Here is a 15,687-nt window from a genome sequence, read left to right on the forward strand (position 1 = left end):
TCAGTTGATCTTTCCTCCCAGACAGCAGGAAGAAAAGTTTCCCCTTCAGCTGTTGGTTTTCCCAACTGCCTTCTCATCAGGTTCTATTGGAATCTTCCTTCCTTCTGGTTGATTGACAGTTTCTTCAAAATTTCATTTTTTGCTTTTGCTTACCAATACTTCTCTGGTGTATAGCAATCTCTTTTTCACACTATGTAATAATTTACTGTTTCCTCATAAGTTCAAATCAAGGTGCTTCAAAGCCCTCTTTATCATTGGAGCAATCCCAGTTCTCACTGTGTATCATGATGCCAGTTAAAATCAGTCATAGCTCTCTTAAAGCTACCCATGAGCAAATTTGAAGAGAAATGGGAGGAGGATGTGTTTGGGGAAGATATGTTTTAAGTTGTTCCCCACAAAACAAAAAGGATCTTTAAATCTCACCATTTAGCACCTGCTGAATAAATGACAAAAAAAAAACCTAGCCTGCAAATATCTGGGTTTTAAAAATGAGGATTTTTAGCTATTGCATTTGCTTAAAATGCTGAAATAAATTATTCACAATATTCAGATGTCCAAGAACATTGTAAGTAAATTGTAAGGAAAATTCTAAGTAAAGCAGATTAAGAGTCCACACTCCTTTCTAACATAACCCATTGTATCCTGATGTGTAACATCTACAGTATTGTATTTGTTGGATTTTCTTCAATGGGGTTGTTAATTCTGCCACAATATATGGTAGAATATGGAGAAATATATGCAGAGGGCTGGCACTGAAATCTTCAGACTTCATTTTCATGTATTATGTAGATCAGGCTCGGTAAGCAGGCCACTGGAGATGAAGGCATATCTTTTAGAGGACCTATCAACTATTATTTCTTATGTCTAATAACAGGAAGAATGTTGAGTGCATGGTGTTGATAAGGCCTTTATTTACTTAATGGAAATACACAGTGCAAATAAATTAAAAGAAAAAAAGGATAAAGCAGTTTGTTTGAATACTTTTATTAGTGAAATATCTCTCATGACCATTTTTTAAGGACACTGATTTCATTTCCAGGAATGTGTTCTTTTGCTACATTAAAAGTGAATGGAAGAAAATGAAAGCACCTCAACAAAAAATAGCTACCCATTTCCATTTGTGTAACATTCTGGGATACAATGGAAATCACAGACCCAATTCTCCAAATGCTATTGAAAATCATAAAAGCTTATCTCCTAGTGAAATGGTGGGAATGATTCATTTGTCTACCCTTTATGAGACCAGTTTGTCTCTTCAGGGTCCAGACTGAGTAAGGCCACTAGCTGTCACAGGCTAAAGGTTGGCTTTATGATTATAAAGACCTTTTGAGCAAATATGAAACATGACATTCAAATGGAATGAGTCCTGAGGAACTAAGGAGCCCCAAATGCAAGGTCTAAAAAGTTAGAGAAAAAAAAGAATTTCTTGGAAATATCCCAAGAAACTCACTCGTATTTTTAATTCTGCTCATCATACTATCTCATAATTAATGAAAAGGAGAGAAAGAACAATAATTGTAAGATTACAAAGGATCCTGTTTACAGTCTTGTCAAGAGAGGTAATGAAAATTAAATAAGGCTGTTTCTGGTTGCTACTGCTATCAATTAACGCCACCACCACTTCCACACTCCTAATAGGTGCCACATGCAGCCTGGGTTACCTCTGGGCCTGTTAATTCCAAACATAGGAGCTTGCAGCTCAGATTGTACTGAACATAGAGATCTATAACAGAAATTCTCTCCTGTCATATTCTGTTTTACAAAATGAAATGATTCAATATGTCAGAATATTTTGGATAATTTAGCCCAGTTCCGTTCCTAAAACATATGAAGTAGATTATATACTTTGTAATAATTTAACCGTCCCATACCCAAGCATTTTCTGTTATTCAACTATATACTTCTGCTCTTCATTTCTGTTCCTTTTACTTTCAGCATAACTTAAACAATGATCAATGGTATAAATTACAAGGTTATTCTGGCAAAAGATTGGCTCATTTTGTTGCAAAGGTTTTAGGTTTTTAAACAAGTAGAATCAATGGAAACTTTAGTCTAAGAGATAAAATTCTATCAAAATGAGATTTAAAAAAAATCCTAACTTGTTCTTTGGAAGTAACTTCCTCTATTTTCCCACTGCTCAGAACCCTACAAAAAACATGGGGTCTATTGTCAAAGACTTGATGAGAGGAGCAACAGTAAAGGGTTAATGTGTCCTTGTTACTCCTGAATTTAGGAAAAAACCATATTTCGTCAGTGAGGTTTGGCAACGTGAGAAATCCTGTAACCAATTTCATTTCCTGATAAATGAATGGTCCACAGGGGAAAGTCAGCCAGCGGGTTTCGGAACTGTCGAGTGCTTAGACATTACTGAAAGACTCCTTGAAGGAGCCAGCCTGTCTCTTGCTTATCACTGCAGAGCCAAATAGCACCATGCAAACAGTGGAACTGCCAGATTCCATTTACAGTTTTTCCTGAAGCACAACGTGACAGTACTTCACAAACATGTGGTATCCCTTTAAAAAATGAAACTTCTCTAGTACACCCCTTCTATTATATACTTCAACCAGTAGAGCCAGAAACATATGGCTGTTAAAGCTATATTTAGAAAAAAAATATCTAACAGTCTTCATCATTTAAACTTAAAACTATAAAAACTTTTTGTCTAGATTTAGGCATATTTTTGGGGGGCTGGAGAATATGTTGTACAAAAATAAATGAGATACCTAGCTAAATCAGAACCAAAGCTGGAATGTCAATTCAATTGGCCAATACTGTTCATGGAAAGCCAAGACGTTTCCAAGAGGATTTTTATTTAGTAATTCAAAATTGAAAAGTGGTGAAAAATTTTACTTGAAACTTTAATAGACTAATTCATGGGCGAGATAATCTTAGCACTTGCAGATAATCTGTGAACTCCACATCTGCTGGCTAAAGAAAATGATGAGGAACTTTACATTTATGTGAGGTGAACATATCAGGTCTTCACAACAGTCCTCAATTTGTTCTTCCATAAATTCTTTATGGATAGTTTTTCTGTAGTTTTCATTTATGATTAAATATCTTTTCTAGCCTATCTTTTCCCCTTTATTCAGATTTTAAATCTTTCCTTTTGAAAAAAAATCAACAAAAATTTAAGAACTAAAATGCAAGATTTCAGTTTGTTAAAAAAGAAAACAGGTCAAAACATATAAAAAGTCACATGACCCCTCAAGGGAAGGAAAAAGGGGGAAAAATAATTTTGAATAATAGCTTCAGGCTCTTCATTATTTAAAAAAAAAATCCTGAAACCAGTGAGCTTTTCAAGTGGCTTGCAGGCTTAGATTAGCAGGGCAGGAATCTGTAGCTGATTAGCTACACTCTTACAAACAGATGTCGCAGCAGCAGTGAGAAAAATGCTGCAGGTTCGAGGGTTTAAAGGGAAGGAGAACATGAATTTCATCCACCAAAAATAAATGTTTAAAAGAAAGAAAGGGAGGCAAAAATGAACCATTATTTAACCAAGAAACTGTATCTATTTTCTTTTCGTCTATGGTTTTGGGATTACAAGATAAATTCTTTCTTTGGCCTCAATTCTGGAATTCGTTGCTTATGGTAAATGAATATTTTGTTCCCAGGCCTAGGCTGGGGAGATAACTGTGTGTGTGTGTGTGTGTGTGTGTGTGTGTGTGTGTGTGTGTGTGTGTGTGTGTGTGTGTGTGAGAGAGAGAGAGAGAGAGAGAGAGAGAGAGAGAGAGAGAGAGAGAGAGAGAAGGGAGAGAGAGGGAGAAAGTGTGTGTGTGTGTGTGTGTGTGTGTGTGTGTGTGTGTTAGGGAGAGGAGATGATTAGAATGAAGTTTGCCTCATTGAAGTAAATAATTTGGCAAACACAAAGAAAACATGCACAAGGGAGAAGGACTTGTCTAGACTATTTTAAAATCATCTAAATTATGGTTGTGGCAAGACACATGAACCCTCCCCCCAAAAAGAGGTGGCTGCTTTGGCACAAGGGCTCATCTGCTGTTCCTATTTCATAAGAAAGGAGTGAAAAATAGGTCTGTGGATATCATGATTATTAACTATAATGTATTTTAATCATCCATAATATATACCCCACATGCAGTCTTTTTAATTCAGAAAAATTTTCAACTGATGGAAAAATTACAAGGTTTAATAGAAAAACCAAGGATCATTACCCATGACAAGAGAACAATATACTACTAATATAAATGGATCTTGTTCATTCAGTAAAAACTGTGTTATTTAAAAGACCATCTTCATTGCTTTGTAGCACACATGATTAAGTATAAATGACAACCAAGATAAATAGCCAAAATAAAATCTGTGGTCCTTTACTAATCTTAAGAGTTATGTAAATATCCTGCAAAGCACAAGATTTTCACATATAATCACCTTCAACATAAGTACAAAATTTCCCCTGGTTTCTCCTGAGCACTGTCCTTTTTTAGTGACTCCCTAGGGACTTTGTATGGGAGTGAGGAGGGGGAAAGAGAAGTGTAAAGAGAGGTGCTTTAAAGAGTGATTATTTAAGGTGCCTGTGGAAAAGGACTGACGTGACTGGACTCAGAGAGCTCTGATAAGAGATGCCGTTTTTGTCTGTGAGGGGTAGAGGCCAAGGTAAACGAGACAGGATTTCCCTTTGATGCAGACCAACTAAAATTCCAGGCAACTACAGGCCAGGCTTAAGCATTAGTCTCCTCCCTTATAGAGATGGTGGGAGAACAGAGGGCTTAAAAAAATTATAACTGGACAATGGATTAGGACCCACGATCCTAAGGAGCTGGACCATTAGAAACTGGAGCTATTTCCAGAGAGGAGGAACTAGGGAAATTCCCTCTTTAAGTATGCTTTTCTCTGGCTCCAGAGAGGCTCTTTAATCATTCAGCCAAATTCTTGTTGATCAATGTGAGTCACAACACTTCCCCTGGCAAGGGTGAATCATGTTGCTTTCACAGGATAAGAGTACTGCTGGCTTGGCATAAGACATACGAGGCCCAAATATTGCTTTTTCCCTCACCTCAATCCCAATTTCATACCTCTGTAGAAACTTTCACCAGAGAAGGCAAACACACTTGACTCCCCAAAGCATATTATCTCAACTTTCCTTATGAAAAAATGGAGGCACAGAAAGATTAAGTGATTTTCTTAAGGTTAAACAGTGAGTTAACAGGAGAGCCAAAAAAGAAAAGATTCTCAAGACTAACCACTGGAAATTGGCTCTCACAGCAATGGTTATGATGAACTAGATAATTTGCATGCAATTTCATCCTCATACTGAGGGAAACAGTGCTATGAAATGCAGGAATTTCTACAATGTAGTAAATGTAAACCCTTTACTACTGTGAATCTTGGAATCAAGGCAGAGCAATTTAAGTTTTGAGGTGGGGGTAGTAGAAAGGGTTGAGAGCCTGTTTACTTTCTTCCATAAAGAAAAACTTTTATGAAGGGCTCTTTCCAGTTGAAGACATAATTATTATTTTCTGTTGGAAAACATTCTGGCGAGTTTACAGTAAGAATATGATATTACATGGGAAGAGTTTAAACTTTAGACATTCCCGAGCTTGCTAACACATATTTTCCTCTGTTAGTGCTGTAGTAATGTTTAGACTCTGTTTTGATAGGGAGGTGTCAGAAAGCATTAGTATGTTTTCAAATTCATGCCAGGAAGACATATAAAAAGAAAAGTGCTTTTCCCTTTCACTGTTAGATACCACAGTGAATTCCCCCCCCCATTCTCTTTATGTCTCCCTCTCCCCTCTACGTAAAATATGTCTGAAGAAAACTCTTAAAATATGTTCCACTGAAAATCCTATTTTAATTGTACAAGTAAATGGTGGCTATATTATAAAAGCAAAGCCAATGCTGTTTCGATTATTGAGATTACAGTTTAATTTAGCAGTTTTGGGAAGCCATTTTAGTTTTTTTATGTACAGAACTGCCTTCTGAGAATGGAATGTAATAATGACATAAACTGTATGATATTCATAATCCTGAAAATACCTGAGGAAAAGTGAATTGTGCATCCCACTTTTAAAAGATCCTTGAAGGCAATTCATAAATGTGGTATCAGTTACAACACTAATTCTCTTTGGGAGCTGTACAGAGAGGTTGTGGATGCCACAGAATATATACCACTGCTCTTAGACTGAGCTGGCTTTTGAGAAGAGATAAATATGCTAAAATGAAAAGAACAATGTTTTGGTTCCACCACCTAAAGAAGCTCAATTACTGGGGAAGAAATAAGGAAGTGAGTTGATTGGGTATGAATGATGTGGCTCTCAATTTCTGGTTCACGAAATATTATTAGAGTGTTTGAGAGGAGACATAGAAGAATGCTCTTAATTCCTTTCTGCAAACTTGGCTTGTAAATTTCCTTTTTCAAAACACTTCACTCTTTAAATTATGTATATGCAAATTGGCTTTTCAGACAGTAAAAATTTCTTTCTGCACAACTGGGAAGTCTCACAAATATAAGCTTCCTTCTCTGTAGTCCCTCTCCTTACCACTTCAATTTCTGAATTAAACTTGAGGGCACTTTTTAGGTTCAAATAGCCAAAGGGATTTTAAGAACAAATACTATTTCCTCTCTTCCTCCTTATTCTACAAATAACTAGTGAATAGCAAAAGGCCATGGGTTTTGGTGTCAGAGGATTTGGGTTCCCTGTGTGACAAATGATATTTGTGTGGCATTAACTAAGTCCTATAACTTTTCTCTGGACCTTACTTTTCTCTCCGGTAAAATGAAGGGGTTGTATATATTTTTAGATAATCTATGAGGTCCTTTCCAATTCAAGGAATAAAAAGGTGAGCAAGTTCCCTCAAGAAGTTTAAAATTTAAGTAGGGAAGCATGTGATACGTATTGTAAGAAATATGAAGAAAGGCCTTTAGGAGTTCATAGAGAATTGAACTTACTTTTGCCTGGGGAATGAGAAGATGCTTCAATGAGGAAGTGACATTTGAAATGTGAGCTATGTCTTGAAGGAAGGGTAGATTTTCAACAGAGGTTAGGGCCAGGCAAGGGCCCATCCAGTAGTCTAAGAGAAGGCAGTAGCATTAGGAAAGGCATGGAAATGAAGCAGCAAAGAGAATGTTGAAAAATGTCTAAGGGATCCAGTGAAGGGTGTGAATAAAGGGGAAGTGGAAGAAAAGGCAGAATCAGTGTTACTCAGAAAAGGTTGAAGAAAATATAATATACGCTGGCTTAGAATGTAGAGACAGATTTCAAGTCATTACTGTGTCGTGTAACCTGATTTACCTCTCTAAATAAAGGAATTAAACATTGTCCCCTTCCTGTCCTGGAGGAAGAGGAAAATAGAGAAAGCCCTGGAATTACTGGACAAGAGGTACTTGTAAATGAGCCAATCAGAATCACAAAATAAAAGGTACTGGCTCAGAAACAATGAGTATGATAGTCTTTTTAAAAAAATTAATTTTTAATATAGCAGGGGTGTTAACCAATGACATCTATGGCAAATACTTTTGGCAAGTCAATTTGAGACACCAATAATTATTGCCTAATTTGCTTTATAAGCTTGAGTCTTTATATATATTCATAGAATTACTTATTCTTTATATTTTTCAGTTACACATAGAAACAATTTTTGACAATTGTTTGACATTTTAGAATTCAATTTTTCTTCCTCCTTAACCTTCCTCTCTTCCCAAGGGGATGAATAGTCTATTAGTTATCTCCTTACTGATAAATATTTCTGTAGTGTTCATTTTATGATAGAAGTCACATATCACATATCCTTTGTATATATTTAAAAGCAATTCATGATTAAAAATATAATTGATATTACATTATCCAAGAAAATCTCCTGAAACATATATTTAAATTATTATTTTGAGTTAGATTAAGTTAAAGAGCCAGTAATTATTTTTAGGTTTTTAAAACAGACTAGGTTTCTCTGAATTTTGGCATATTAAATGATATAGTAGCCATAGATTCCTTTCATTTTCCTTAAAAGCATTCAGTCTTTAGAAATACTGTAAAGTATCCTTTGACAGGAAAAAGGAAATTATGTTAATTAATTATCTAAAACTCACTTCCAGGTATCAACAGTATTTATACTATCTATTTGTAAAGCCAGGCTATGCTTTCAGGGATTCAGATCTTAAAAAACTAACAAATTTGGTGCCAAGAAACTTGTAACTGACAGAGCCAGATGCTTAAGGGCATCTTTGGTATGATTATTCATTCCACATTTTCCCAGTTGCCCTAGAAATGAAACCTGGTACAAAGAAAGCAGTCATGTACACATTTTCCCTCTGTGAGCTCATTTTTATATATTCCCCCTAAAGACCAGTTTTGCTGCATGTAAAGAGCACATCTGTATTTTAGGTACCAGACTTGAGTCTCCTTCAAAGTTTGACATGCTCTGGTAAGTTTCTGGAAGCTTTTGGGAAATGTGCTTGGTTAAGAACACCCCCAATCCAAACCCACAGGAGGTGGGAACTTTGTGGGGTTAGATGGCCTCGAAGATCCCTTTCACTTCTAAATCTTTTACCCTAGGATGCTAAGAACATTCCTTATCCTGAACAAAAAAGCCAGGCTGAATGCTGAGGCCTCCTAATTCACAGTGGATATCAACAGAGAAAATTACAGATTAGTGTCATATGTCTAGATTTGAAGGAACTGTCATCATGTTTTGGAAAGGAAAATTCTAACTTCTTCTGCCCTGGGGAGCTAGGATTAAAGGGGAGGGGGTAGGTTCCCCCCCTTCTCTCTCTCTCTCTCTCTCTCTCTCTTTCTCTCTCTCTCTCTCTCTCTCAAGAAATTTCTTCTCAAATTTATGCCCAGAGTTAGGCTGAGAATTACTTTGTTACTTAGACAAATAGATAAATTATCACCTTTTGTCAAAATACAAAACATAACTATCTTCTCTTTTTACAAATGTGTTAAATAAATTTTTTCAAAAAATTTAACCTGTCAGAAATACAAAGTAAGAAGTTTAATTAGTTTTTCCTTTATTTTTTTTTTCAGATGAAAGAAAACTATTTTATAGATTGCTAAAAAAAAAATGAATGTATACTGTCAGGCATAATGAATGAAAATGACATTCAAACTAAATGTACTAGGGTAGATACCTCAAATATATATTTATCAAAGCTTCTTTTTTCCCCCCCCTAAACCCACACTTTCTTTCTGAGGCAGAAAACAGAGGTAAAGGCTAGGCAATGGGAATTAAGTGACTTGCCTAGGATCACACAGGTAGGACATATCTGAAGCCAAATTTGAACCCAGGACCTCCTTTTTCTAGATCTAGTCTCAAATCACTGAGACCCCTAGCTGTTCCCCCCCCCCACAATGCTTCTTAAAGTGATATATATATATGTAATGTTACTGTATATTTAGCAGAACTTCAAAGGATTTGCACAAAGGAAGGCTTGATAACTTCTCTCCAAACCGTGCACAATATAGAATTAGATTTGGTTGTTCAATACTTCAAATATCTCTTGTAGCAGATGTATCTAATCTAAATTTCAGAAATTTCAGTTACCTTCATTTGAATTACTCCACAAAATCATATTCCATTGTTTCATTTTAGTATGAAGGTAAGCCTGAATGCTCAAAAGGTATGCCAGTGAAGTATATGCTCTGGCAGTTTCTACCATGCTGGAAAGGTTTGGAATATTATTTCAATAACATATGGAGTCTTCTTTCCAAGGACAAGCCTAGCTAGGTACAAAGCACAGAGAGACTCATCACCAGTAAGGGAACACTTGGCTCTTTGATGATGGTAACATTTATATGTTACCATTCCAAAGAATGGAAAATACAAAATTGATTTTTATTTTATGGGTCTCCTTCCAATTTTACAATGATGGTAGTAGAACTATAGAAAAAGGTGCAGAGAGTAGTAAAACCCACTATTTTAATCCAGTTTGCAAACAATGTAGCTGTTGGCATTCTAAGCATGAAGTTCTTATTTAATGATCAGTGAGTGGACATACTATTAAAGGAACTGAATCTTAGTGATATTAACATTGTTGCTATAATGCAAGCCAAAAGATAAAAGGAACTTAAATGTAATACTTTATCAGCTTTTCTTGGAGAGGCAAATAAAAAAAGAGTTGAAGATTTTTTTTTAATTGCAAAAAAGTCCATCATTTAATGGGATATTTGGTTATCTCAAAAAGTATTTTGATTAGATTAAATCTACCCAAAGTGAACTGATGATAGGAGGTGGGGGTAGGGTTTGAGGTGCCAACTCTCAAAATGTCTAAAGGAGAGGGAAATACCAAAAGTATGGAAAAATTTGGGACCTTACTATTGCCAAAATAAGGCATCTAAGAAAATATAATTAACTATAGAACCAAATGTTTATTTCCCACTGAACACAAAAATTTTGTGAGAATTATCTACAGTCCATTAAGAGTATCCTTACTGAGGGCATTAGAATAGAGTAGATCAGCTTTTAAAAATTTATTCATTAAAACCATCACCTTCTGTCCAAATATTAATTCTAAGACAGAATAATGGTAAGGGCTAGGCAATCAGGGTTAAGCAACCTGCCCAGGGTCATACAGCTAGGAAGTATCTGAGTTCAGATTTGAACCTCACAACTCCAACCCTGGACCTCTATCCACTGTGCTACCTAGCTGCCCCTTTAGTTCAGCTTTTGCAAGCAATATCCCATAATAGAGCATATCTTTACCATCAAAGAATTGACTGTGCTTATTGTTTTTTTTAACTATAAAAAATCCATTTATTTAGTAGTGCAAAAGATAGTCTTAAGGGCTCTCCTTCAATAATCTTTCTGTGCTTATATAAAAATTATATAAGATTCCTTGAAAGAGATAATAACAGATGACCTTGTTAAATTATCCTCTGATATACACAATGGGGTATAAAATATATTTGCCAAAGATGTTTGCCATTGTCATTAAGGAAATCTACCAAAGAACATAAGCCCCAAAGTATTATCTATAGATGGTAAGTTCTTCCAGGTCCTCCTTTGCATAGGCTATTACATTGATTGTATCAATTGCTAAAATGGTACGGAACTTTCAAAATGAGACCCATGGTCACTCAAAAGAACCTGAACACACAGGAATAATTAAGTAGGTGAAGAATGTCTGTTGTCCAGATTATGACATATAGTGGTATGACTAATGAGTTAGGTCCAGAATTGAACAGAAGGTGGGCTGGATTATTTTTGGAAAACTGCTAAATTTTTTAACAACAAGATGTGGTGTTAAGGAATTTCATTGAATAAATGTATGACTAGAAAAAAAGATGAACTCATCAATTTGCAAAAGTGAGGGATAACCAATAGGATTTCAGGGTTACCAGTCCAATGTCAAGAGAATGAACAAAAGGTCCCAAGTATGACTGGGGAACCCTCTGAGTTAAACTAATTAAAACTTAAACCAGCATAGATGGGATAACAATTCTTTAGCTTTACAAAACATTGACCTAATTAATATTTTTTTTAGGGCAGACAAAATAGAAGAACCAAAATTAAATTTAAGATATAAAGAAAAGTTGAGAGATATTCTCACATATGGTGTATACTGAACTAACCTGTACAAAAGTACTCCATTCCTTCTATTCTTTTTCTTTTTCTCCTCTGCTCTCTCTTTGTTTCTGCAATATCTTATTGAGGGTATATGATATATATATAGTAGGGGATATAATCAATAACTACTTGTTCTTGTGGAGAAAAGGAGGCTTCTGATATAAACCCTAAGTCAAACTTGGGAAGTGTATCAAATGAACTTGTAACATCTTAAAATATTAAAAAATTTATTAAGAATGCAAGGATGGTTCAATATTAGGAAAACCATCCACACAACTGACCATATTAACAAGAAAACTGACAAAAATCACATGATTTCTCAATAGATGCAGAAAAAGTCTTTGATAAAATAATGATAATAAAATACAATACCCATTCCTATTGAACACATTAGAAAGTATAGGAATAGAAGGGCCTTTCCTTTTTTTAAAAACCCTTACCTTCTGTCTTGGAGTCAATACTGTGTATTGGCTCCAAGGCAGAAGAGTGGTAAGGGCTAGGCAATAGGGGTTAAGTGACTTGCCCAGGGTCACATAGCTGGGAAGTGTCTGAGGCCACATTTGAACCTAGGACCTCCTGTCTCTAGGCCTGGTTCTCAATCCACTGAGCTACCCAGCTGCTCCCAAGAAGGGCCTTTCCTAAAAATATTAAACAGCATATATCTAAAACCATCAGCAAACATCATCTGCAATGGGGATAAACTAGAAGCCTTCCCAATAAGATCAGGAGTGAAACAAGGATGCCCATTATCACCTCTACTATTTAACATTGTACTAGAAACACAAGCAGTAGCAATTAGAGAAGAAAAAGAAATTAAAGGTATTAAAAATGACAATGAGGAGATCAAACTGTCACTCTTTGCGGATGACATGATGGTCTACTTAAAGAATCCTAGAGAATCAACCAAAAAGCTAGTTGAAATAATCAACAACTTTAGTAAAGTTGCAGGATACAAAACAAATCCACATAAGTCATCAGCATTTCTATTATATCTCCAACCCATTTCAACAGCGAGAATTAGAAAGAAAAATTCCATTTAAAATCACCCTAGACAATATAAAATACTTAGGAATCTATCTGCCAAGACAGACACTGGAACTATATGAACACAGCTACAAAACATTCTCTACACAATTAAAACTAGATTTAAACAATTGGAAAAACATTGATTGCTCATGGGTAGGATGAGCTAACATAATAAAAATGACAATCCTGCCCAAATTAATTTAATTATTTAATGCCATACCCATTGAACTACCAAAAAACTTTTTTACTGACTTAGAAAAAACCATAACAAAGTTCATTTGGAAGAACAAAAGATCAAGGATATCCAGGGAAATCATGAAAAAAAAAAAGCAAAGCAAGGAGGACTTGCAGTCCCAGATCTCAAACTATACTATAAAGCAGTGGTCATCAAAACAATTTGGTACTGGCTAAGAGACAGAAAGGAGGATCAGTGGAAAAAACTTGGGGTAAATTACCTCGGCAAGACATGATATGATAAGCCCAAAGATCCCAGTTTTGGACATCAAAACCCACTATTTGATAAAAACTGCTGTGAAAATTGGAAGACAGTATGGGATGAATTAGGTTTGGATCAATATCTCACACCCTTCACCAAAATAAACTCAGAATGATTGAATGACCTGAATATAAAGAAGGAAACTATAAGCAAATTAGGTGAACACAAAATAGTATACTTGTCAGATCTTTGGGAAAGGAAAGACTTTAAAAAAAAAGCAAGAGCTAGAAAAAAAATCACAAAATATAAAATCAATAATTTTGATTACATCAAATTAAAAAGTTTTTGTACAGACAAAACTAATGCATTCAAAATTAGAAGGGAAGCAACAAATTGGGAAACAAACTTCATTACAAAAACCTCTGACAAAGGTCTAATTACTCAAATTTATAAAGAACTAAACCAATTGTACAAAAAATCAAGACATTTTCCAATTGATAAATGGGCAAGGGACATGAATAGGCAATTTTCAGTTAAAGAAATCAAAACTATTAATAAGCACATGAAAAAATGTTCTAAATCTCTTATAATCAGAGAGGTGACACCTAGCAGATTGGCTAACATGACAGCAAAGGAAAGTAATGAATGCTGGAGGGGATGTGGCAAAGTTGGGACATTAATGCATTGCTGGTGGAGTTGTGAATTGATCCAACCATTCTGGAGGGCAATTTGGAACTATGCCCAAAGGGCAATAAAAGACTGTCTGCTCTTTGATCCAGCCATAGCACTGCTGGGTTTGTGCTCCAAAGAGATAATAAGGAAAAAGACTTGTACAAAAATATTCATAGCTGTGCTTTTTGTGGTGGCAAAAAATTGGAAAATGAGGGGATGCCCTTCAATTGGGGAATGGCTGAATAAGTTGTGGTATCTGTTGGTGATGGAATACTATTGTGCTCAAAGGAATGATGAACTGGAGGAATTCCATGGGGGCTGGAACAACCTCCAGGAATTGATGCAGGGTGAGAGGAGCAGGAACCAGGAGAACATTGTACATAGAGACTGATACACTGTGGTATAATCAAATGTAATGGACTTCTTCATTAGTGGCAATGCAGTGATCCTGAACAACTAGGAGGAACCTATGAGGAAAACCACCATCCACATTCAGAGGAAAAACTGTGGGAGTAAAAACACCGAAGAAAAACAACTGCTTGAATACATGGGTCGAAGAGATATGGTTGGGGATGTAGACTCTAAATGAACATCCTAGTGTAAATATCAACAACATGGAAATAGGTTCTGATCAAGGACACAAATAATACTCAATGAAATTGTGCATTGGCTGCAGGAAGGGTGGGTGGAGGGGAGGGAGGGAAATAAAGTGAGTATTGTAACAAAAAAAATTAAATTATTAAAATAAAAAAACAAAAACAAAATTTATTAATCATGCTATCAATTTGTCTAGTTCATAAAAAAACAAATGTTGTCTTTCTCTTATATGTCACCCATAGGTGGCTAAATACTTGAAAGTTGGTGGTCTAGGAAGAGAAATATCATTAGAAAATTTTTCTTTGTAGGAGAACAAATCATATTTTGCTTTGCCTTAATGATGATGGAATGTTTGAAGGTCTGCTAGAAAATGAATAAACCTCAGGGAAATTGTTAACAGTTTAGCAGTGCCAGTTCATGTGAGAATGCTAATTTCACTTATTCAAAAGAGGTACAGAAATAGTGACTATTATACAGAACCATGCTATAGAAATGCTTATTATATATTACAACAGAGTGCAACCTTTAATAAATTTAAATTCAAGGCAGAACAAAATTCTGAATTAATGTTATACAAATGGATGATGAACATGCCAATTGTCTGATAGCTGTATTATTCTATTACTTAATTAATCCATCAACAGATATTTATAATGTACCTGTTATGTGCTAGGCACTGTTCTAGATGCTGGGAATAGTAGTACAAAGAATGAAGCGATCCTTACTCATAAGGAGCTTTCATCCTAATGGGAAAGATAACAAATATATATAAACATATTTAGCATAAATACAAAGTAAATAAATACAAAGTTTTGCAAAGTGATTAATTATGGAGTAGTTTGGAATGGAGATCCCTAGCAATTTGGGGGGTTAGGCAAGGCTTCATACAAAAGAGGTACTTAAGCTGCATCTCAAAGGGACTGAGATGTTATATGAGGATGAGAAAAGGAATGAAGGACAAAGCCATGGGGATGGAAGATGGGGTGTGTGAGGAGTAGCAGAAGGCTATTTGGTTGGAACCAGTATAGAAGGGGAAGTAATGTCCAATTAAGCTGGAAACAGGTTGGAGCTAAATTATTATGTAGGTTTCTAAAAGCTAAGCAGGGGAGTTTGTTTTATCCTAGGGGCAATAAAAAGTCACAAGAGTTAGTTGAGTACTAGAGTCCTAGCTGTCCTGAAGGAATATGATTTTGGCTGCAGTACTTGGGAAAGGCTGGAGTGAGGAGACACTTGGGGGAGACCAATCAGGAGCCTGATGTGATATTCTAGGAAAGAGATGCTGAGGGCCTGAACTGGTGGCAGTTATGGAAATGGGGAGAAGGGACTGAATGGGGAAAATGTTGTGAAGAGAGAAATGGCAAAAGGCTGGATATGTGGGGTGAGGGTGAGTGAGGAGTCAAGTTTAATGCTAAGGTTATGAAACTAAAAGCCTG

General features: G+C 35.7%; 1 protein-coding gene across 13 annotated transcripts in view; it reads right to left on the minus strand.

Moving 5' to 3' along the window:
• DYM (dymeclin) overlaps positions 1 to 15,687 on the minus strand; it is a 617,255-nt gene that overhangs the window by 55,566 nt on the left and 546,002 nt on the right. Inside the window, exon 17 of one of the 13 annotated variants that reach the window (XM_056824410.1) lies at positions 14,965 to 14,997. The exons of the other annotated variants lie outside the window; for them this stretch is intronic. Within the exon in view, the coding sequence (XP_056680388.1) occupies positions 14,980 to 14,997 (18 nt within the window). The 3' untranslated portion in view covers positions 14,965 to 14,979. Of the gene's footprint in view, positions 1 to 14,964; positions 14,998 to 15,687 lie in introns of those variants that run through there. 13 annotated transcript variants of the gene reach the window in all.

The sequence above is a fragment of the Monodelphis domestica genome, chromosome 3, assembly GCF_027887165.1.
Source record: "Monodelphis domestica isolate mMonDom1 chromosome 3, mMonDom1.pri, whole genome shotgun sequence".
Taxonomy (NCBI): Eukaryota; Metazoa; Chordata; class Mammalia; order Didelphimorphia; family Didelphidae; genus Monodelphis; species Monodelphis domestica.